This window comes from Oreochromis aureus, linkage group 4 (assembly GCF_013358895.1).
Source record: "Oreochromis aureus strain Israel breed Guangdong linkage group 4, ZZ_aureus, whole genome shotgun sequence".
Lineage (NCBI taxonomy): Eukaryota > Metazoa > Chordata > Actinopteri > Cichliformes > Cichlidae > Oreochromis > Oreochromis aureus.
In genome coordinates, this window is record NC_052945.1 from 6,561,451 (window position 1) to 6,583,162 (window position 21,712).

Sequence of the window (21,712 nt, forward strand, 5' to 3'; positions counted from 1 at the left end):
TGCAGTCGTATTGTTAATGCAGGAAAGGTCAAGGAATGTCGGCGGTAACAGGTCACAGTTGGTTTCAATGATTCACCTGGAGAAGAAACTTACCAGTCACATTCTTCTGGTATTACTCAGCCACTACAGGATATTTGCTGACTGCTATTTTGCAGCAGACTTATAGTCTGCTTGTCCTGAACCCTGCATCCTGCCTTAATTACCTTTAAAATTAGAAGAAATCACACACACCCTGCTGTCTGACAAAAATCATAAAAAGGCTACTCTGACTTTGTTTTGCCATCATTCAATAAAGATGCTGTTTACCCATAACAGCAGTTTTTATCTTATGTATCTTATCTGCTTTAGTTGATCCAGTTTACTTACATAGATCTTTCAAAGTTGCAGAATAAACAGTTCAAGGTGTTTAAATGTTTCTGTGGGGTACCTTTACTTGTGTCCAGATTCTGGCTGTTTTCCATTATTTGTGTTGCAGAGTTGCATATTCCTGCCAGAAGCTATTTGTGGATGTAGGGCAGTGCAGATGACTGCGTCACTTGTATATTTTTGTTTGTCTGCTCCTAGACACAGCAGAGGTTTTTCTTTTAACAGGACAGAATTTACCACAAAATTTTTATGTTATAAAACTTTATTGGAGTTATATACTTTGTATCCTTTCATTTTAATATTTTATTCAGTGATCTCTCCCCAGTCTAGGTTTGCTCAATTACAACTCCGTAAACCAATTTTATTGCTTTGAAACAGCCATGTTGCTATATTTGGAGATATGAAAGGGTCATTACTAGATAAGGAGCCACCAGCTCATTAACTGTAGTAACATATCGGCAGTCTTTTTTTTTTTTTTTTTTAAATGCCTGGCTCTATGACACAAAACAAAACAAACAGCACCCTGATTGCAACGTCACGGCAGGTTTTTTAGTCTCAGGGAAAAGCCGTATTTGTGTACTGTGGGTGGGGTCAATGTGGGAAAAATGCTCTCAGGTTGCATCAGTGTCTGAGTTTAAGGGTTTGAATGTATCTTATGCGAAGGTCAGAGAGTAGAGGGGGGTCAGGAGACTGGAAAAAAGCAGGGTGTGTCAAAAGTGATTGATTCTGCTGTGATAAGCAGAAAGAAAATCAAGTGTACAATCAGAGGAAAGGGCAATTTAAAAACAGATGGCAGACTGGAATCTCAGGTTTACCCGAAGGCATTACAAGTTCGGACACACCTTTCTCAGCTCTTCTGGAATCTGGTATGAAACAAGAAACAGTTGTAAGTCTGTGCAATATGTATCAGTGCGACTACTGAGGAAGAGAAAGGAAAGTCTAAACCGAAATAAAATATGAGAACTAACGCAACACTGTGAGGTAATAACAAGCTGACGAATTTTATGAGTGGGAGTGGAGACGGGGGGGAAAGAGGGCAGGGCAGTAAAGGGGAAATGGGAGTGGAAGACACAGAGTTTCACTAAAGGCTATTCTTCCTGTCATTCAACAACTTGTGTAGAACAGGAATAGATCAGGTTTATGTCGTCTCTCTACAATCACAGTAGCGCTCTTTGGATGTCCATTTGTAAATATTTAACTGAAATCTTCACATTTTAAAGGAAGGCAGCTCGAGTTGGAAAAGAAGGAGATAATAGACCTGCTGACCATCTCAACAAGGCCTTGATATCACTCTGAGAAGAAGCCGGACAAACTTTGAACAAAGATCAGACTGAGGAGTGGATTCAGGACACTGCCTTTTAAAACTTGCTCAGGTTTGTACTTGATTTCAACCTTTGAATGCGGTCTAAGTGGTCGTCATAGTGATTAAAAAAATCTTAGCTCCCAAGTTGTTAATACTCTGTTTGCCTTGTAGAACCACCTTTAAGATTTTGGTGTACAGCAGTGTTTGATCAAAGCTTACTTAATCGCCTCATGTTTACTGCAGTATTCCACTTCATGTGAAGGGGGGAGGACAGAGTTTTCTCCCTCTTCACTACAAATGATTCACAGCCCTGCATGTGTAATATTACACTCGGCTCATACATTTTCTCATCTCTTACCAAAAAATGCACACCGGGTAGGTGTTGTCCGCCCGGCTCTTTTAAATCAGAGGCTAGATAAGTGACATTTCAGGTTTCAACTTGCCATAACAACCTGTCCGCCAAGCTAGTTTTTCAAGCTATTACTTTATTTTTTATTTTTTAGTAACAGGGGACACTGTTACGCATGCTGCTCCCTGTATTACAACATTCTTCAAAAGATACTTTCTGTTTCTTATGGAAATACCCAGTCCTCAAAAAAAATTCCATTCTCACATTCTCAAGAATACACTATATTTTTTTTTTGAAGAGCGTGTTTAAACCTGTAGGAAACATTTATTTTAAATTCTTTTGAATCTGAATCAAAATTGTTTTGTCCAGTGGTGGAGAAAACAGGTTTACCTGAACAGGGTTTGTCCTCTGAAAACCTTAAAGTTGCTTTTATCTTGAAAAATCAAACATGTCTATCAAGCAGCCATCAAACACTCCTCTCAGTGTTGCTGTGCACACAAAACGTTTAAGCATGTTTGAGATGTTTGTTTTTTGTCTTTTGGGTCAAACTTTCCCTAACTTTACATCATATTTTGCAGAGATGTCAGAGTCATCCCAGAACCATCTAAACAACCTCGAAGTTCTTCCACTGACTTCTGTACCAGGAACAGGTCTTCAACAACATGAGGAAACCTGCAGTCAAGTAATCTGTGAGGAATCTACTGCGTCCTGCTGCAATGACAAGTACCACAGGAAACTGGCCATCTCTAGCATCATCTGTGGGTTTTACTGCTGCGGAATCCCAGCTTTGATTTATTCTGTCAAGGTACTTTATTTTAAGTCACATTCTGAGTACATGAAGACGTCTCTTATGAGAATAAGCATAATTGGATTTACTGCCATGGCTGGTTTGGGATGCTTTAGTCACATCTTATCTGACACAAGACCAGGGCAAGTAATTCCTGTTGGAATCCATATTTCTTCATGAAGCTCTTCTTCAGTTTAAAAGAGTTTTTCAGCGCTACATTCACTTCACCTGTTCATACAGGTGTGTTAAAAAAAATTGCTCTAAACCGGGCACAGTGCAGTGAATGAGGCTATGATCCTCATGTTATAAGAAAAGCAATGTTCTGCTGAAGTTGTTTGAGGCTTCGGAACTCAAATTCCTCCAAAATTATTATTTAAGTATAAAATTTCTTCTCATTGCAAGAACTAAACAGATTGCAACTTGAATGATACGATAATAAGATTAATCAGAAGAATATAAACTTGCATGTGTATATTCATTCAATTATTTATTATATTCCCTTAGAATAAGAGAAGACCTGAAATAAAATGCTTCTTATTTTTGATTTCCTCTTTAGATGAAAAATATTGTCATGTGTTTACTTTAACAGGCTGAGGATGCTGACAAAGCTGAGAAGGCCGAGCCGACGACAGACAGGAGAGCTGCAAAGTATTTAAAACAGGCCAAAAAATGGGGCATCATCTCCATCGTGACGTGGGTTTCCATTTTGGTGTCAGTTCCATTGCTGCTGGCACTGGTCTCATATCTCGCCACTTTAAAGGACTGATCAACCTCAAAGGAGAACAGCCAGAGGAGTGGCTCTGCTGATGTTTATGGAGACGGACAGTGGAGAGCAGGAAGCTGCTGAATCAATAGCTACGAACACCAAAGCTGTGGAGAAACTACAGGTTACATTAAATGGAAAAAGGCTGTGTTGGTTTTTCTTACGCTGAAATGGGTGCTGGCCTAATTTATACTTTTCTAGCTCCTTTAGTTTTTACACAAAGAACAAACATCAGCTGAAAATGGTATTAAATGTCTAACAACTGTTTTTGTTATATGCTGTGATATTTATTGAACAATATGTTGACCCATGGACAATGCGAACATACATTATATATTTAAGACTAAAGCTGTTAGTCTTGAATATAAAGCTACTTAAATGTAAAGCTGCTCTCGTAATGACTCAATCCTTAATATTCTTACAATTACACTGTAACTTTCTTACTGTAGATGACTACAGATGCTATATAAGTTAATCAATCATTCAACAAGTCACTTTAAAATGAAGCAACTTGTGACTTCAGGATTGAGTCTCTACCGGAGGTAAAATGCGAGGCAGTGATCGTGGCAGTGCTTCATCAGGACATTATGAGGTCCTGGTCTTGCTATTTTTATTTTATTAATATCAAATGTATATATATGCTGCACTTTTATACAAACATTAACAAACAATTTTATAATAAAATGAGGGAGCCTTTATGGTATTCATCCACTTGAAACATTTTAACATGCACTCATTAAAAAAACCCAATGTCACGTTGCCATGGCATTATTGCATTGTTACAATATTTACTTCATTAATGTCAAATGTACATATATATATATATATATATATATATATATATATATATATATATATATATATATATATATATATATATATATATATGCATACATACATGTTGTACTTTTATACAAGCATTAACACAAGCTGTTTTCTAATAAAATAACAGATTTTCTATGCTTTGATTTGCTTGAAGTATTTGTGCGTACAAAACAAAATATTTTAATAGTTTTACAGTATCTCATTAACACTTGACAAAGATTTTTTTCAAATGTATAGTGTTACTTGTACCGACCACATTCTTTTAATAGTCCAGTCTATCAGGGCGTGTGTGCCACCTCTTTGACCTTTGGATCAGGAGAGGTCACCCATGTGGCTGGGTGACTTTGGCTCCCAAGGAGGACTTTCTCCTCATCAACAATTGTTCTGGGGCTCATGCCTGTGGTTGTGTCAGGTGTTCTCAGAAATTGGAACAGGAAAAGCCAGTCCATGCAATCCAAGATTCCCGGGAGTCCGTCAGTAGTGATGGACTCATTATGTGACCCATATATTGGCCAGCAAAACCTCGGTGGAGTCTGGACCATGAATGGCTAGACCACTACCATGGATGGATTGGAGGTGGTGCCTGTATTTGGTTTCTCTGAAATGGAGAACATACTTTTACCTTTTCCTCCAAAGAGCTCTGCATTCCCGGGCACCACACTAATGATCTGGGGACGGTTTTTATTCAAGAAATGCCTGGATGAGCCTCGTGCAGCACTTCAATCATCTGTGTTCATCCTGGGGTGGAACAATGACTCTGGAACCCCACAGGATGCATCCATCTTGAACACCAAGCTCCTGCTGATGCTTGGCACAAGGTTTGAGCCCCTCCTGCTCAGCTGTTCCATTTCAGCCCTGCAACAGCCATGGCTTCACCTATGATAACTCTGGATCTGATTCAGTGAGTTGTTAGATGGTCTGTCTAACAAAACACAGTCTCTGGCTTCATGCTAGACTGACCGGGCATCTCAGGCAGATTTTCTTCCTTCGTCTTTTATCCCTGTCACCAAAAAGATGTTAAAACCTCAGGATCACGATGAAGTTTTAGGCTTCTACAGGTAGCTATGTCACTTTCAGCTGTTTGTCTCATCACAACATGATGTTGATTAATAAGATGTCACCACCTGCAATGAAAATTTAAATACCACAAAAGAAAAAAAACAGCAGTGGACACTTCAGACTATTCAAAATGCACTCTGGAGCCTCACATTGTCTCGATCTTACATTTCATGCAAGAAAAACCACTGCATGAATATGTAATATGAATTTACATCATGTGTGCATGTGGCATTTCCTGTTCGCAATAGCATTGTAAACATAGAACACGTTTCTGTTTACTATGGTGTGATGAGAAAACCTAAACAAAGACATTTTATGATTTAATATAAAATGTACCAGTCACCAGAAATCTAAGTTTCCCCCCAAACTTCACAGCAAATCTTAGGTTGTTTATTTATGCTTTACCAAAACAGCGACTCATCCTCACAGGGAGTTTGTGCAGATTTGTTAAACCTGGTAACACAAACTAGACCGACCTCGAGGAACTACCTCAAAATATCCAGCATGTTGAAACACAAGTGGCAGGTTCCAGTCAGGGGTAAGGTAATATAGTACAGGCTATATTATGAATGACACGCACTGCTTTTTCCTACTTATTATAGAGCAATTTAGATAGAGCTGATTCAGATAACACGACCTTTCCTCTGGTGCCACCTTCAGATTAAACCAGTTACAGTCTTTATCAGGCGCAGCTTCATTCCACGTGCACATTCCTGTCAGAAACGTACATGGCACAGACACAGGTTTATGTCGTCGCCCTACAACCAGGTGAACGGTGTTTGAATGACCATTTGTAGACATTTTTAAACTTCAACTGTCACGTTTTAAAGGAAGGCACATCAGGTTACAGAAAGAGGAGAGAACATACCTGCTTATCATCTCATCAAGACTTTGATATCACCCTAAAAAGAAACCAGACAACCTTTGCTTCACTGAAGGAGTGACATCAGACCGAAGAAATCAGGTTTGTAGTGTAATTTAAAACCTTCTTAATCAACTCATATTTACTGTAGTATTTCACTACATTTGAGGATACAGGCCATAATTTAGTTGCTGTTTATTACTAATCATTCACAGCACTGTGTAATATTACAGTCCAGCACTTAGCTGATACATTTTCTTGATTGCACCAGCCAATCAAGTTTTTCAAGTTTTTGGTTTCTTTTTTTTTAGAGAGGAGGGAGTGTTTTTCTTTTGTTTTGTTTTAAGGTAACAGGGAACACCGATACCTATCATCCTCTTCATGTTACACCTTTCACAGGATACTTTTTATTTCCTGTGAAAATACCCACTCCCCAAAAAATTCTCATGCGCACTTAAGAAAATACACTACAAATTTTGCATATTTTGAAGAACATGTTTAGACTAGGGTGAAGAGAGGAGCAGTGCTGATTTGATGGTGGGAAAGGATGCTGGACTAACCTGGTGTACACGAACATATAGCAAAAGGGTGCTGGGAGGTGCTGGGAGCACCTGGTTCCACAAAGTCCTCAATTCAAACCTGCAGCAGAAATTTCAAAGGAGGCTGGAGGCATTAAGTCTAAATAGATACTGTTCTGCTCCTTCTTTGCTGATGGAGCTGTGGCCATAAGGTGGTTGTGGCCTTTTGGGGGGAAACCCCAAATCAGATGGAGGTGAAGAGAGCTGTCAAGCTGAAGAAGGGTCGAATCTGATTGGTTTGTGGGACTCAGGAGGCAGATAATGAGTGCCAGCACGCCAAGCCAGTGCAGCTCTATCAATAGCTAAAGGAGAAACTTGGGCGTGGGGGGAGTTTGGTCAGAGCAAGGAAAGGAGAACCTCAACTGAGCATATGGTGAGAAAGTAGAAGGAGTACTTTTAATGTCCTATATCCCAATTTTGCTTAGAGGAAAGAGAGTCTGGGAACAAGAGGGATGGCTCATTCATTACTGTGGCTGAGTTCACCAAAGTAGTTAGAGATGTGCACAGGCTACATGAAATCTACCCTGAATTTTTAAGCTTCTGGATGTTGCGGCACTGTCTTGGTTGCCTTCACAGCGCCATGCGTAAGTCGGGGGCATTGCTGCTGAACTTGTGTGCCCAACCAATCGACTTGTGTTATTATTACAGCTTATTAATCAGCTTTGGACACACCTGTGGGTAGTGACCAAAATGAGCCTTTTTCCTTTTTGAATTTTAACTGGGCTCTCCTGTAGTGATGAAGTGAGAATCTCAATCATTCAGGAGGGACTGTCTCCTAGCTGAGATGTTTGGGATATGTCCCAGTGGGTGGAGGCAGCTCCAGGATACACTGGAGAGATTATATTTCTCAGCTGGCTTGGGAATGCCTCGGTATTCCCAGGGAAGAGGTGGTCATGGAGAGGGATGTTTAGACATGCAGGAGGCATTTCTTATAAAATTCTTAAATGGGATTTTGTACAGTCTTGTAGGAAATTAATTATTAAAGCTGCCCCAAGCCAACTCATTGTAACACAAGTCACATGGTCAGGCTGTTTAGTGAAACAACAGTTCATCCTGTAATACCCCGAGCGCTCCAGTTTCACAAAGTAAAGACTGATTTGAAAAATTAAGGACAATATAGCTAAAAGAATTAATACATAAAACCCTTTGATGATTATTTGTACTGTTCTGTCTGACTATTAATGCGGTGTGATGCATAAGTCAAGAAGCCAGAGCAATAACAAAATAAACATTTACCTAAGCAGGGTGAAACCAGCAGATAAAAAGTAGTTTTAAGGAACTGGTTTTATTCTATCATTTAAACAAACATCCTTATCAAGCAGCCACTGAAACCATTAACTTATCCTTCCAGTGCTGTTGCGCACACAGAATCTTTACATGGTTTAAAGTCTTGCACAGCTTACCACGTCTTGTCTTTGAGTTTAAACTTTCTCTAACTTGACGGCATATTTTGCAGCGATGTCAGAGTCATATCAGTTAGATGCATCGATAGAGGAAGCGCTCCCGCTGAACTCTGTACCAGGAACAGGTGTTCAACAACCTGAGGACACTGGCAATCAAGTAATCTGCGTCGGTGAGGACTCTGCTGTGTCCTGCTGCAGTGACAAGTACCACAGGAAGCTGGCCATCGCTAGCATCATCTGCGGGTTCTCCTGCTTCGGAGTCCTAGCCTTGATTTATTCCGTAAAGGTATTTTATTTTCTCTGCAGGGAGGCAACCTACAGCAAACCAGCATTTGAAAACTTTCTTATGAGGATAAGCATGTTTATATTTGACAAACTCCTTATCTGCTACATCTCTTTACAACTATATACTAGTCATTCATCATGTTTGTTTGGCATGAGAAAAGACCTGAAATAAAATGCTGCTTTTTTATTTTATCTTTAATTCAAAAGTATTGTCACATCTTTACTTCACCAGGCTGAGAATGCTGACAAAGCTGAGAAAGCCAAGGGGACAAGAGACAGGAGAGCTGCAAAGTATTTAAGACAGGCCAAAAAATGGGGCATCATCTCCATCGTGACATGGGTTTCCATCCTGGTGTCAGTTTCTTTGACACTGGTATTACTGGTGCTGGTCCTATCAAAGCTGGGCTTTGATTGACGAACCTCAGTGGAGCACATCCAGGGGAGTGTCTTTAAAGATTCTGATCAACTATATCACTGATGCTGTGGAGTAACTAAAAGTTACAATAACCTTAAAAATACTGAATTTGTTTATGTTGTGCTGAATGTGCTCTAATCAGCATTTACAAGAACAAACAGCTGAAAATCGTATTAAATGTATTAAAACTGTTTGTTATATGCTGTAATATTTATTTGACATTATATGGACATGTGGACAATTCCAACTGCAAATGTAAAAATCCAGCATTGCCTATAGTTACAGAACATGACACAATATTACACATATACATTATATATCAAAGATTACACCTGTTACGCTCCAGTAATGACCCAAACTTTAATACTCTCCATTACACTTTAACTTTCTTACTGTAGATAACTACACATATTAAGAAAGTTAATGAATCAATCAACAAGCCACTCAATTATGGCAACGAATAACTTCAGGATTGAGTCTCTACCGGAGATAAAATGAGTGGCAGTGCTTCATCAGGACATTATGAGGTCCTGCTCTTGGTGTACCACATTGGCATTATTGCATTGTTACTGTATTTGCTTTATTAATGTCAAATGTATATATGCTGCACTTTTATACAAACATTAAACAATTTTATAATAAAATGACTTTTGTGCTCCGAGTTGCTGGAAACATTTTAACACGCACAGAAAAACAAAAAACAAAAACACACCAATGATTACAAATGTGCCAACAAAACACCTATTTAAACACATTTTTACAGTTAAGGCAACCCCATTAACATTTGGCAAATATAAAATAAACACATATAGGCTGTTTAATAACAAGTTAATACTTGCAATGCAAATATAAACACCACGAAAAAACAACAGTGGACACTTCCAGTAATCATTAGAAATGCTTACTGGAGAGTCATATTGTCTTTATGGCACATTTAATACAAAAGAAACCTCCACAGTTATGAAATCACAAACACAAACCATTCACTGAGGCTCTGCCCTGAGCTGAGTAGAATGATGTACGCAGTCCAAACTACATGTAGACGACTGATTGTACAAAATGTGGTTGTGAAACAGAGTCCAGTGACTATGAATCTCCACCTGGCACCTTGAAGAGTATATTGTATTCGGCATTTAGTTAATTAAAAAAAAAAATAGCTGCCTATATAATCACTTACAATGATGTGGTAAGGTCACAACATCTAAGGTGATTGACTGCTTTCTTCCAAAAACAGACAGCTGATTAGGATCCTGTGTGTTAGGGCCATTCTCGGTGAATAGGCTAGAGAGGAAGTCGTAATCCACAAGAACACCAAAGATTAAATTCATAAATTTACGAGAAATTTTAAGGCTGGATCAATTTTATCATATCACAGATCCCACAGACTGACACGAATAATTTAGAACTATATAAATGCTGGCGATTTAATTTGAGAACCATATTATCACCTATCACCCAGACAGACAGAAACAAAACAAAATACAAATGGATCGCATTTATGCGTTGTGTTTTGCTGCACCTCCTCACTGAAGTTTGCACCTACGACTCGCGTTTTACATCTGTGGTGTATAAAGGTAACCCATTCTTCCCCTGAGGTTATGATTTCAGGCTTTCAATTTTCTTAAAACTGTGCCACTTCAATCTCCTTTCCCCCTAAACATAAAACTTTAAATCTCAGGTTTGTTTGTTTTTTGAAGTTACACCTCAAATGGCCCAAATGCACTTGGAGAAATCAGATGCAGCGTACATTATCACTTATCAAACACACAGTCACTGTAAGTGAATGGCACTGAGTCACCCTCACAGGGAGTTTGTGATACTGTAGCTTTTCATATTGTTGATTTTTTTGCTGATGCTAACAGTTTTCATCCATCATGGACGGATCGTAACTAAAAGGAAGAAGGGACAGCGACGGCAATGATTGAAAAAGGACTTACTGTGCACATTCTTAACCACGTTTCTGAGGCAATACTTTTAACAGCGCTATCATGTACCGTTCTTCAACTTTCAGGCTACAAACGCTACAGAATAAACAATCTTCATTTAGAACTTGCCACCACAACATTTATACAGACTGTTGACAAAAAGAGTTGCTGGCACACTCAATCTTCATGTTGAAATATTTATATAGACAGTATTATCTGGTTTTTAATGGCTCCCAAAACAGTCATCTGAGAGGCATCTGTCAGCCGTCTTTCTGATCATGAATCAACCACAAATTGAGCTGATCCAGCTTCGCACAGAGCAGTGAGTCCACATCCTGCACGCTGAGGGACGGTTCGTCTTTAAGGAAGCCCCCTCTTCGGGTCCTGGAAGTGGAAATACCTGCTTTACTCACTCCGACGAGTGGCTTCTTTGGTTTTCTGACCTCGCCGACCTCCAGGAACTCTAAAAATCGTTTCACACGCCTCTGACCAAACCAGGACTCTGAGCCATTCCTGCGATTGTGAGGCACCTCCTCGAATATGGTTTCCAGCCGGCTGAAATGCAAGTGAAAAATTCCAGTCAGGTCACGGAGGCAAAGCAGCAGAAAATTGATTACGCACACAAACACACCCACCACACCTTTTCATTTCTAATAGAGTGATTCAGATGATTATATGACTTTTCCTGTGGTGCCACCCTCTGGTTAGACTAAGCTTCTTTACTACACTATACTGTGTCCCAAGCAGGATTTGATTAATGCAGTAAGTTTATACAGAATGGATAGGGATATTTCAAATACTAGGCAATACACAAAGAATATGAAAGTCTGAGAAGAAGTACAAATTTGACTGTTTTTAAACTCTCTCTTTGACTTCAGCCATTTACATGTTATAACTTCCTTCTTCTCCACGGCAAGCAAGGACCAACAACAGGACAAACAAGCGTAGCCCAGAGCTGCAGATCCTGCATCCTGGTGACAGTAAACAGCTGCAACAAATAGACAGCAGTCTGCAAAGCTGCCTGTAGGCTGTGAATAGGACCACAGCAGAATCTTATCTTTGCCTTAAGGAAAAGCGTGGCGATAAGACGTGAAGCAGACATATTCAGAAACGGAATAATTAAGGGAACAGTGGGTGCTTCTCTCAAACTTACCTTTCAGGGGGTTTGCTGAAATTCTTGTTGGTGTAAATTTCTTCCAAACTGAACTCCTTCTTTTTCAGCCTGTAATGTAACAGAACAAAAAGACAAACCACTGCTGGAGCATCTCTATTGATCAAAGAGACATCAATAGAAAACTCACATGTACTGAAATGCACTGACATAAATTTCCTTTCAGTTGTAGATCAGTCAGAATCTGTCCTACTTTTATACTCCAACTGAACTGGAGCTAGGAGAAATCAATGTTTTTTGATTTTGAAGCAAACCATAGATCCTGAATTTACCAATATAAATATATCAATTTCCTTCTGCGATTAATAAATCCCTCTGGGATTAATAAAGTCTCTCTGATTCTGATATATTAAAAAAAATAGGACAAAATTAATAAAATGAAAATTGCGATGCATTTACCCCAGTCTCATTTCACTCATTATTACATACCGCTCGTTTATAGCGAGCTCCCCCTTTCCCTGCAAGTTTTACTTCAAGTACACTTTCTCACACATATACTTAAGTCAAGATACACGCTACATGCTAAGTGAAATCAAAGCTTGCAAAAAAAGTCAGAGATCAGAGAGACAAAAACCAAAAATCATCATCTGAGCCTTTTGTGCCCACAGTTAGCTTCCATCGTTCAAGTTTCCTGATTCAGGATCAAACCGGTATCTTAATAAAATATTGAACTGAGCATCGCTAATTAGAGCATCAGTAAATTGAGTTGAAACAACATTTTTAAAGCAACTACAGTGTGTGTGTGTGTGTGTGTGTGTGTGTCTCAAAACGCACAACATAACAAAAGAAAAACGCTGGCAAAATATTAAAATTTGTCAGCGTTTTAATCAACATATGATCTGCTGCTTCAAACAGTGAAATAAAACCTGATACCCATTTATATAGAGCACATACCTGATGGGTTTGGGCAGCCCCATGGGTGTGAGGTTATTTTGGGGCTTGGGTAAAGTTTTCCGAATTCTGATAGAAGACACCTTTCTTCGTTCCTCGTGCTTTTGCACCACCTGTTGAGATAAACAAAGAGATTAACGATTATTTAAAAATAAAATAAAGCACAAATAACAGCAGTGATCTCAGAAAAGTACGGCTGAATGTGGCAACTAACAAACTGTAAATTGTAAATACCCTGTCACCTTATTTTAAATAACGTGTACCTTAATTTCAGAATCAGAGTGAGCCTTTTCTTCTCTTAGCCCGCCATCTTCAAACTCCTGACTGGAAGAACTTGTGTCCTCGCCATCATCCTCCTCCTCACTCTGTTGTCTCCTCTCAGTCTCACACTCCGATGGATTCCCACTTCAGAGAAATTGAGAGTCAATATTAGCTTGGCGTTAACACCTTCAAGCATACTACAGACTTTAACGAAGAATGTTACCTGCTGCTAGAATCCATGGCAGCACCAGAGGAATCTGCTCTTGAATGGTGCCATGTGGAGGAGCTTAATGGGGATGTCAGCGATGAAGTGGAGGAGGGAGCGGAAACATGGCTACAAGTGCTGAGACTGCCAGTAGCTCCTTTGCTGTCAAACCTCTTAGAAAGGAAAGCCAGGGGGCTCGAAAGGAAGAAGGAAGCAAGAGCAGAGATGGAGGTGCTGGGGGAAAGTGCAACACTAGGAGACAGGTGATGAGTGACAGGGTCATACAGGGCAGATCTTCTAGACGGGTACACCTCTTTACGAAGACACAGGGGGGCGATCTCCCTCTCCACCTCCACGCTGCAGACTGTGTGTCGACGAGCCCGCCGCAGGGATTTCGGCGCCTGAGAGACAGAAGGACTGTGGGAGGACTGGTGTGATGTGAGAGTCCTGCTGGGATATGGTGAGGTCCAAGTTGTGTCATGGGGATGGAGGCAGGGGATCTCTGGGCAAGAGTAGCTGCGTAACAGGCGGTGTGAGAAGCAGTTTTCTGATGAGCGTGCACCTGACGTTGCTAGATTTGCATCATCCATTGTGACAGAGTTCGTCACCTCTTCACTTTTGCGTGTCCTACTGTGCAGAACTCGGCATTTTCTCCTTTGGTTATCTGCTTGCCTGGGCTTTATGTTAGCTCTTCTTGCGGTAGACCTTAGCCTAGAGAGACTGACACCCCCATCATTAAAAACTTCAGAGTCCGTGTGAAATATTTCTTCTGCCACAGAAGCTGAACTCTTTAGTTTCTTCTGAGTGTGCCTATTATTAATATCATTATTTAAAGGAGAGTCTACATGAAGTTGTGAAGATGAAGGAAGGGGCTGGAAATTACTTTCAAAGGGAGTCATTTCAAAATATACAGGCTCCGTTGAGTTTTTACTTTTACTTTCTTTAGACTGACTCTCTTGAAGGTTGGTGACACATTCTTGTGTCTCTAGAGTCCTACTGGATACACATGATTGAGTAGCACCTCTAAGACCCTTTTTGGGTCTCTTGGACAGCTGGCTCAGCCCTCTTATCAAGTCCTTTCCTTTTTCAGCATGCTGAGAGGTATTAAAATCCTTAGGCACGAATTCCATTAGGCCCACTGACAGTACCGATGAGGTAGACACCAAAGGGCTGTCTGATTCTGTCACTGAACTTTTCTGATTTGGCGATTTCCGTTTCTGTGGCTTCTTGTTAATATTCCTGCACTTACTTGTATTCTGGAGCTGCTTTATACAAGGACGGACGAGCGCTTCGGACGACGGCTCATCTTGGTTTGTAGAAGTGATTGCTACAGTAGTTTCAAGATCCATACTGGCATCAATATTTACATCAGAATTACTAATAACCGTTCTGTTCTGCCTTTTGCATGAAGTAGCAGAGCTCGCTTTGATTCTGCAGCTCATGTGGTTGTCTTCTGCCACATCAGTGCTTTTGTCCAGTGAACAAACCAACATGGCATCAGGGGAACTTTCAGTTTGCGAGTGCAACACAGCTTCATTGATTGTACCAAGCATTTCTTGACCAGATTTTCCTTTCCTAGTCTTTCTTGTTGACACAAAAACAGACTGTCTCTGTCTTCCAAGCTTCGGTGCTTCTTCATTTATTAACTCAATTTCTTCTCTCCCTGAAGCTGTGTTTGATAACTCTTGTTTTTGTGTAACTTTTGTATGTGTATCTGGTGTCAGTCTTTTTCTTTTTACAGAGTCTTGGGAATGACAGTTCAGTTTCAACCCTCTCTTTTCTCTCACAAAACCAGAAACTGAACACTTATCCTGATTTAGCCGCCACTCCTGTTGTTGCAGATCTAAAGTGGACCTCAGAGTCCTTTTATTAACACTGTCATCGAGACTCTTTTGGAGGCTTTCTTGAATCAAGCGGCAGCTTTCTTCAGTCTCCTTCTTTTCATCACCATCAGGCTGAGAACAGTTCATGTCAGGCTGAGCGTAACAAACTGAGAAAGACGAAGACAGCATTTTTTCAGTGTCACCTGAGTCCAGGCTCTGGTAAGAAAGCTGCTTCTTACTGACCTCTGGATCAGACTCTTCCTTAGAGTCAACCCTCTTCAAGCCAGATCTATTTCCTGCACGTTTTCTGGAAAGTGGTTTTAGACGAACAGAAGTCTTGAATTTCTGGTCCACCAAAGCAATGCACATCTTTGACCTGGATTCACGAGAGGCACTTAGATTGGGAGAGGACCGTAAAACAACAGAGGAGCCAACAGACTCTGAAACACCAAGTTGTGAGGGGCAGTGTGGCAAAGGCACTGAGACAGGTGAGGTTTTTTCCTTCTGGTGTACTGCAAATTCATCAACGATTTCTGAACCTGTTGTTGAATCCTCATCAAAATCTAATTTTTTAGAATATTTAGGAGAAACAGTTTGTGTGTTTTGTGCATCTCCTACATTAGTGAGCTCGTTTTGATCAGCTCTGCAGTGCTGATTGTCGTTTTCACTTTGTCCTTCAGGATGAAGCGTACTGCTTGGCTTTGAACGCTCAACATCAGCTGTTCCATCAGCCTTTAGCTCATCAAGTCTGTCAGAATGGTCCACTGACGGTGGAGGACTGCTGGCTCGGAAAAGTTTAACAGGACTCATGACTATCTCTGTGAAACTGGCCATCTTTGACTTGAACGACTGAAGCAACGGGCCGATCACCCATCCCTTTGGGGAATATGCATTTTCAACAGTGTGCCCAGCAGCCAAATCCCCGCATGTATCCATGTCAGATTTGGCGGCATCAAGACTTTCTGGGACATTTTCATCTAACAGTTTAACAACATTTTCTCCTGGAGACGGATTTAATTTCTGCTCTGAGAGTTTTTGGTCCTTTTGCCTATGACAAACAAAAAAAAAGTCAATTTTGATTTCCAGAGAAAGTCAGGAAGTGTATAAAATCCAAATATAATAACATAATAATCACAGAAATAGAGATTTCTACAGTACAGATAAATGCATTTCATTATCCATGGCACCAGTGATTTTCCACGGGAAACAAATAAATAAATAAATAAATAAATAAATAAATAAATAAATAAATAGGAAAACGCCTTGATCCATACTCACAAAGATTTTGATTACAATCGCTAAACTACTAAACTACAAATATTTTATTATTCACTTAATGAAGTTGTAAAAGATAAGATAAAAAGGGATGCCTAAATCACGACTACTAAATGGCTATGCACTATACATACTGTGAAAAATCATCAGTCACACTTACCTATTTTGGCATTCTGCTGTAAAGCCAAAATCAAATCCATCCTGCAAAATAAGAACATAAATATTTTAGAAATAATTTATAAACATGGCCGAGCATTTATACCAACAAGCTAACATTTAAATGCTGCTCCTTATAGAGGGAAACATTTTCCCTGCTAACTTTCCATATAATGTTTTGCATAACTATAACAAATAATTGGGTCTCATGTCCCCCCAGTTTTCCTTCATATTTCAATTAAAAAAATAAAATAAAATCCCACTGCGTAGATTAAGATTAAAAGAAGCTCACTTTTAAAAATTTGGTGAGACAAAATTGGTTGTAAACAGCTGATACCAAGTTTGGTCACTCAGTAACCTATTTAGTTATACGTGTTTGCTCTGGATTTAAATTGTAATACAAATACTCTTCTGCAACGAAAACATTGTTACATTTAAAATCTGCGGTCTGCACAGTATTAGGTCACATTATAACACTCGATTGCTTGTCTATGTCGGATGCAGCAGACCGTGAAGGAGGATTAAATCGCTCAATTAACCCTCACACCCCGTACACTGTACAGGTCTACTGTAAAGCGTCTGCATGCAGAGATTAGACACCGAAAAAAATATAACCGAGGACATGCAGACAGGCTGTCTCAGTTTGTCTTTTAATCTATTCCTTACAGAGCTATGTGATAAGAAAACGGATCTCAGAGAATCAGACCGTTACCTTGTTTTGGCTGTCGTGTGCATCTGTTCCTTCCACTCCCGACTGCTTAGATTGTGCCACTTGCACCTATAAATGAGAGAGATGGTGTGTTAACTGTGATTTATTTCATTACCTAAGACCATCAAAAAGACTTTATGTAAGAGTCCTACCATAATCCCACTCTCTCTTTGTCTCTTTGTGGGGGACGGATTCTGTTTGGTCGGTCTCTGAGCCGCTTGACTGTCTGTGTTACTTTGTTCTTTAGGAGTCTGAGCTCGGATGCCTTGAATGCGACCACTCCTCCTGTGGCCAAATATTCCATCATTTGGACGGCTGCGAAAGGATAAAACAAGAAAAAAAAGAAACCCATTTATCCAAGTTATGATGAAAGACATATACTGATGCAGTGTAACGGGAATAGAAAAGATGTGAAATCCAGCCTGCATAAATATGATAGCTACAAGACCATCTGACAATTAAAGTTCAACCTCCTAAACAAATTTTACAGCAAACCAGGTTAACAGATTCTGCCATTTAAATACGTATAAAAACACAGATAATCCCACCTAAGCTCGTCTACCTGCAAGCTTCCACAGATCCACTTGCTGTCTGGAGAGGCTATTTAAAGCTAAACACTAGTGGTTGTCTGCACTTTAGGGTGTTTCAAAGCAAGTTCAATATTATAGCCAGGCTCTCTTTACATTAGCTGCCTTGACAAAACCTAAAACTTAAGGCTGAAACAACAGGCATCACAACTGTGGCTATGTTAACTGTTAACCCAAGGTTCGCGCTTCAGGGTCTGTGCAAGCTCGCATAAAAGAAGGCTTTTGATGTATTTTGATCAACCTTTTTTCACACAAAAGTGATGATGAACAGAAAATACATTTTCTATCAAGATAATTTTAAATGTATATATAAAATGACAAAAGGCAGTGGTATTGAGGCAAAAGACGAGACAAAAACAACAACAAAAAAAAATCAATAATCTTGTGAATGAATGGTTTATTATATTTACTTTTCCGCTCAACAGTGCTGTGACAGTGCATCAGAATTCTGAAACTTTAACCATTTAAACTTACAGGCTGCTCAATGTGTTTAGATCTGATTCAGACCCCTATCCTGATGAAGGTGATATGGATATCACTTTAAACTACCACCTCATATACTTTGTTTTATTCAGTCAAGAGTATGGGCAGGTTTTGACGCCCTGTATGCATGGCTTTATTAGATGGTATTAGCAGGTAAGGTTCAAAAGGTTACTTGTATAAGATGCAATCCTTCATCAGTTAATCTATATCGCACTTTGAATCTGTGAAATTTTGAACTACAACTCTGATCATAACCTGCTCTGGCTAAAAAAATTTTTTTGAAAAAGAGCCAACTTCGTGACATTGAAGACTGACTGGAAGCTTAACCCATTGCTCTTGATTCATACTACACTCCTCAGGTAAGGCAGATTGTGCCGTTTATCCCAAGTGACAGCTGAAGACACTTGGATTAAAAAACATCAGGATACTCAAATCTGCACAATGCATCGCTGTATAGAAGCCCCTTAAATGCCATAAATAAGATGAACATTAACACTATTAGTGACTCAAACTGTGAACATTTAAAGATATTAAAGGATTTTGTCATAATTTCGATCTCTGTAAAATCCCACTGTGTCTACAGATCGTAAAGTCATTCTTTCATAAAGAAAAAAAAGTGCCCTAATGCAAGAAGGGGAAATTATACAAAGAGCAAAATAAAGCAAGAGGTGCCAGGACAACTATACCTGGGAGTGATGGAGGAAAGGGAGAGGAAAGGTGGTGCAGGTTCACTGTGGGGAGGTGCACTACAGAAAGGGTTTGGGGGGATAGCATCTTCATCCATTGGACAAACTATCTGAGTGAGTGAGTCAGAGGGATAAGTCAACATCCCCTTGCTCTCTCGCTCTCTTTTTCCCTCTCCTTGTCTGGCCTTCTCTGTAAATAACAACAATGGAAAATAAAACAAACATGCGGGGCACCAAAACAGCACATCAGCATTTGAGAGTCTTGAAGTCTTGAAATGGATTTTTCACTTACTTTGCTAAACTCTGAGATGGGACTTTATTCTGCAATTAAAAAAATAAATAAATAATAACATAAGTTTTTAGAATATATACACAAAATGTCTGAAAATAACATAGCATTACAGCAGAAGTCTAGATTCAATATCATATAAAGCCAGGAAAAAACACAGTTAAACAGAAATTTTGGATATTTGATATTATAGTCTACCAAATGATTAAATAAAAGCAACAAAATGTAGATAGGTGCAAGTAAATATAATATAGTAAACGTTAATACAATACAGCAATCACTGAAAACAATAATTGATTATTGTGCATTAGAAGAATTCCTATCAACGTGGTGAAAAAAACATTTCTCGTAGTAATTTTATGCTTAGTTATGACGCAGAAATAATTAGATTTTAAGTGCAGCATTGGCGAGACGTGCAAATAAATGTTTTGCTCACAGTACATCATTTAAAAATTGATAAACGCCAATTATAATAATTAAAATTGCAACGATGCAATTAATATTATAATAAAAAGTACAGTTGGAGGCAAACCCTCGGTTCTCAACCTTTGAATTTCAGCTCCCAATCTATGCCAGTCATTGTGGTTGGCACTCCGTATCCTTTCACTTGCGCTTCGAGTCGGTTAGAGAAAAGTTGTCTAAGCTTAGATCTAACATAAGTTGATAGAAACAGCAAAGCAGTAAAAGGGAAATGCACCGTGGTTTTATAGCCAATCCATCACGAAGGAATCCAGTCAGCGTTTTTAATCGAATGGAAACGGCTGTTCCATCAAAATTGGGCGAGGTCTACTTGCTGGAAATCACAGATTCACATTCAAACTTTTATTTATGAGCCAGCGTACGAAAACCACTGCAAATCTTGACTCAACCACTGAAATTATTGTTGTAAAATATACTGCGTTAAACGTTTTGTCTGAAGTAGAGCTTTAATACTAGTCTACCAACAATGCATGCCTTGGCTGACGCCGTGCACCACAGTGTACAGCAGTCAGTTACGGCACCAGGCAATAGTCGTAGCCAAGGAACTGTCATCTCCAAAGGTTCGACCATTTTTTATCGGGGAGCTAAACTTCTGTTCGTAGTTTAGCCGCAAATTGTTATAGCAGCTAAACAGCATTAAAGAAACTTACCTGAAATGATAAGCTGGACCGCAGCGTACCGAACTGACCTCACCGTAAACAAGACATGCAGGAGCGACGGCACCCTGCAGTGACTCGAAGATGTTATCCGTTTATACCAAACATCTTAGGCAGACGGATTGTCCAATCACAGCTCGACTTCTTTTCCGCCCGGAAAGTCCTGTTGAAATTTGACCAATCAGAAGAAGATCTCAAAGGTCGTCGTTTGAGGGCAACCAATAGGATCGCAAAGACAAATGGCTGCAAAAATTATATTTTTAACGTCCTCGGGTGACCCAGTATCTTAAAAACCTACAATTGCGGCCAAATTGAATAAAATGAATATGGCATCGAATCAGAATGATGTTCTACAGGGTCAAAATTCATATTTAACAAATACGTTTTTAACCAGTTTAATTAATTTCTTTCTTTTACTTATGCCTTATTTGATAGTCTTAATGAATGGTTGTAGTTTTTTTCACTACTTATTAATGCAACAATAAGTAGTTTTGTTCGCATAATTTCATAAAAATACCAAATATTATCATAAACCTCCCAAATATTCAATTTAGTATAACGTGTGACAACGTGAGATTTTTTTTTTTTTACATCCAACAGCAAACCGCTTCTTTTTCTTATGTTTATTAAATAATCAGTCAGCTAATCAAACAGTTACTACACTGTCAACATTCACCATCTTTTGTTACATGCACGCAAATTGATCAGAGTTGGATTTTGTTTTTTCTACTTTCTACGTATATTCTTCTGTATGGAAAATGTGCATTTTTCCACGGCAGAAGTATCTTAATAGTACCTGTAACATTTCCTGTATGGCTTTATCAGTCTTGCACATCATTGTGGAGCGATTGTGGCCCACTCTTCTTTTCAGTTCAGTGAGGATTGCCAGATTTGTTTATGCTATAGCATTTTAATCAGATTGAGGTCTGGCCTTTGTCTGGGCCACTGCAACACCTTGATTCCTGTCTTTTTCAGCCATTCGGTGACAGATTTGCTGCTGTACTTGGGATTACTGTCCTGCTGTATGACCCAGTTTCAGTTCAGTTTTAACTCTCCTCAGATTTGTCTCTAGAAAACTTTAGTGTATAGAAGAGTTCATGGTCCACTCAATGACTAACTC

At 39.4% G+C, this 21,712-nt stretch overlaps 1 protein-coding gene and 2 long non-coding RNA genes across 6 annotated transcripts; 2 read left to right on the top strand and 1 right to left on the bottom strand.

Annotated features, from left to right (window-relative positions):
• The first annotated feature begins 1,055 nt into the window (after nucleotides 1-1,055).
• On the top strand, nucleotides 1,056-4,419 carry LOC116328804. 3 transcript variants are annotated; one of them, XR_005612918.1, is made up of 4 exons: nucleotides 1,056-1,232; nucleotides 1,587-1,739; nucleotides 2,597-2,823; nucleotides 3,395-4,419. It is a non-coding gene; the product is annotated as an uncharacterized LOC116328804 (long non-coding RNA). The 3 variants fall into 3 exon arrangements; XR_005612919.1 differs by lacking the exon at nucleotides 1,056-1,232 and adding an exon at nucleotides 1,284-1,347; XR_004200111.2 differs by lacking the exon at nucleotides 1,056-1,232 and having other exon boundaries at nucleotides 1,444-1,739.
• A 1,762-nt stretch (nucleotides 4,420-6,181) lies between these two features.
• LOC120439865 lies at nucleotides 6,182-9,189 on the top strand. Its single transcript, XR_005612820.1, has 3 exons — nucleotides 6,182-6,416; nucleotides 8,349-8,581; nucleotides 8,813-9,189. It is a non-coding gene; the product is annotated as an uncharacterized LOC120439865 (long non-coding RNA).
• A 152-nt stretch (nucleotides 9,190-9,341) lies between these two features.
• Nucleotides 9,342-20,737, bottom strand: prr14 (proline rich 14). 2 transcript variants are annotated; one of them, XM_031750678.2, is made up of 11 exons: nucleotides 20,587-20,737; nucleotides 19,460-19,488; nucleotides 19,168-19,357; nucleotides 17,564-17,726; nucleotides 17,415-17,480; nucleotides 16,707-16,747; nucleotides 13,467-16,319; nucleotides 13,246-13,387; nucleotides 12,986-13,095; nucleotides 12,074-12,142; nucleotides 9,342-11,475 (listed from the first exon to the last, which is right to left on the bottom strand). In XM_031750678.2, exons 3-11 carry the CDS (start codon nucleotides 19,308-19,310, stop codon nucleotides 11,181-11,183), a joined length of 3,882 nt encoding a protein of 1,293 aa, XP_031606538.1. In that variant the 5' UTR covers nucleotides 19,311-19,357; nucleotides 19,460-19,488; nucleotides 20,587-20,737; the 3' UTR covers nucleotides 9,342-11,180. The 2 variants fall into 2 exon arrangements, with proteins under 2 accessions (XP_031606538.1, XP_039467095.1); XM_039611161.1 differs by lacking the exon at nucleotides 20,587-20,737 and adding an exon at nucleotides 20,003-20,066.
• Nucleotides 20,738-21,712: the final 975 nt, after the last annotated feature.

Coding starts and splice junctions, on each gene's coding strand:
- prr14 (XM_031750678.2), bottom strand. CDS start 19,310: ATGTTGACTTATCCCTCTGACTCACTCACTCAGATAGTTTGTCCAATG. Junction 17,727..19,167: donor CTTTCCTCCATCACTCCCAG/GTATAGTTGTCC, acceptor ATCCTTTCGCAG/CCGTCCAAATGATGGAATAT. Junction 16,748..17,414: donor CACACGACAGCCAAAACAAG/GTAACGGTCTGA, acceptor CTTATTTTGCAG/GATGGATTTGATTTTGGCTT.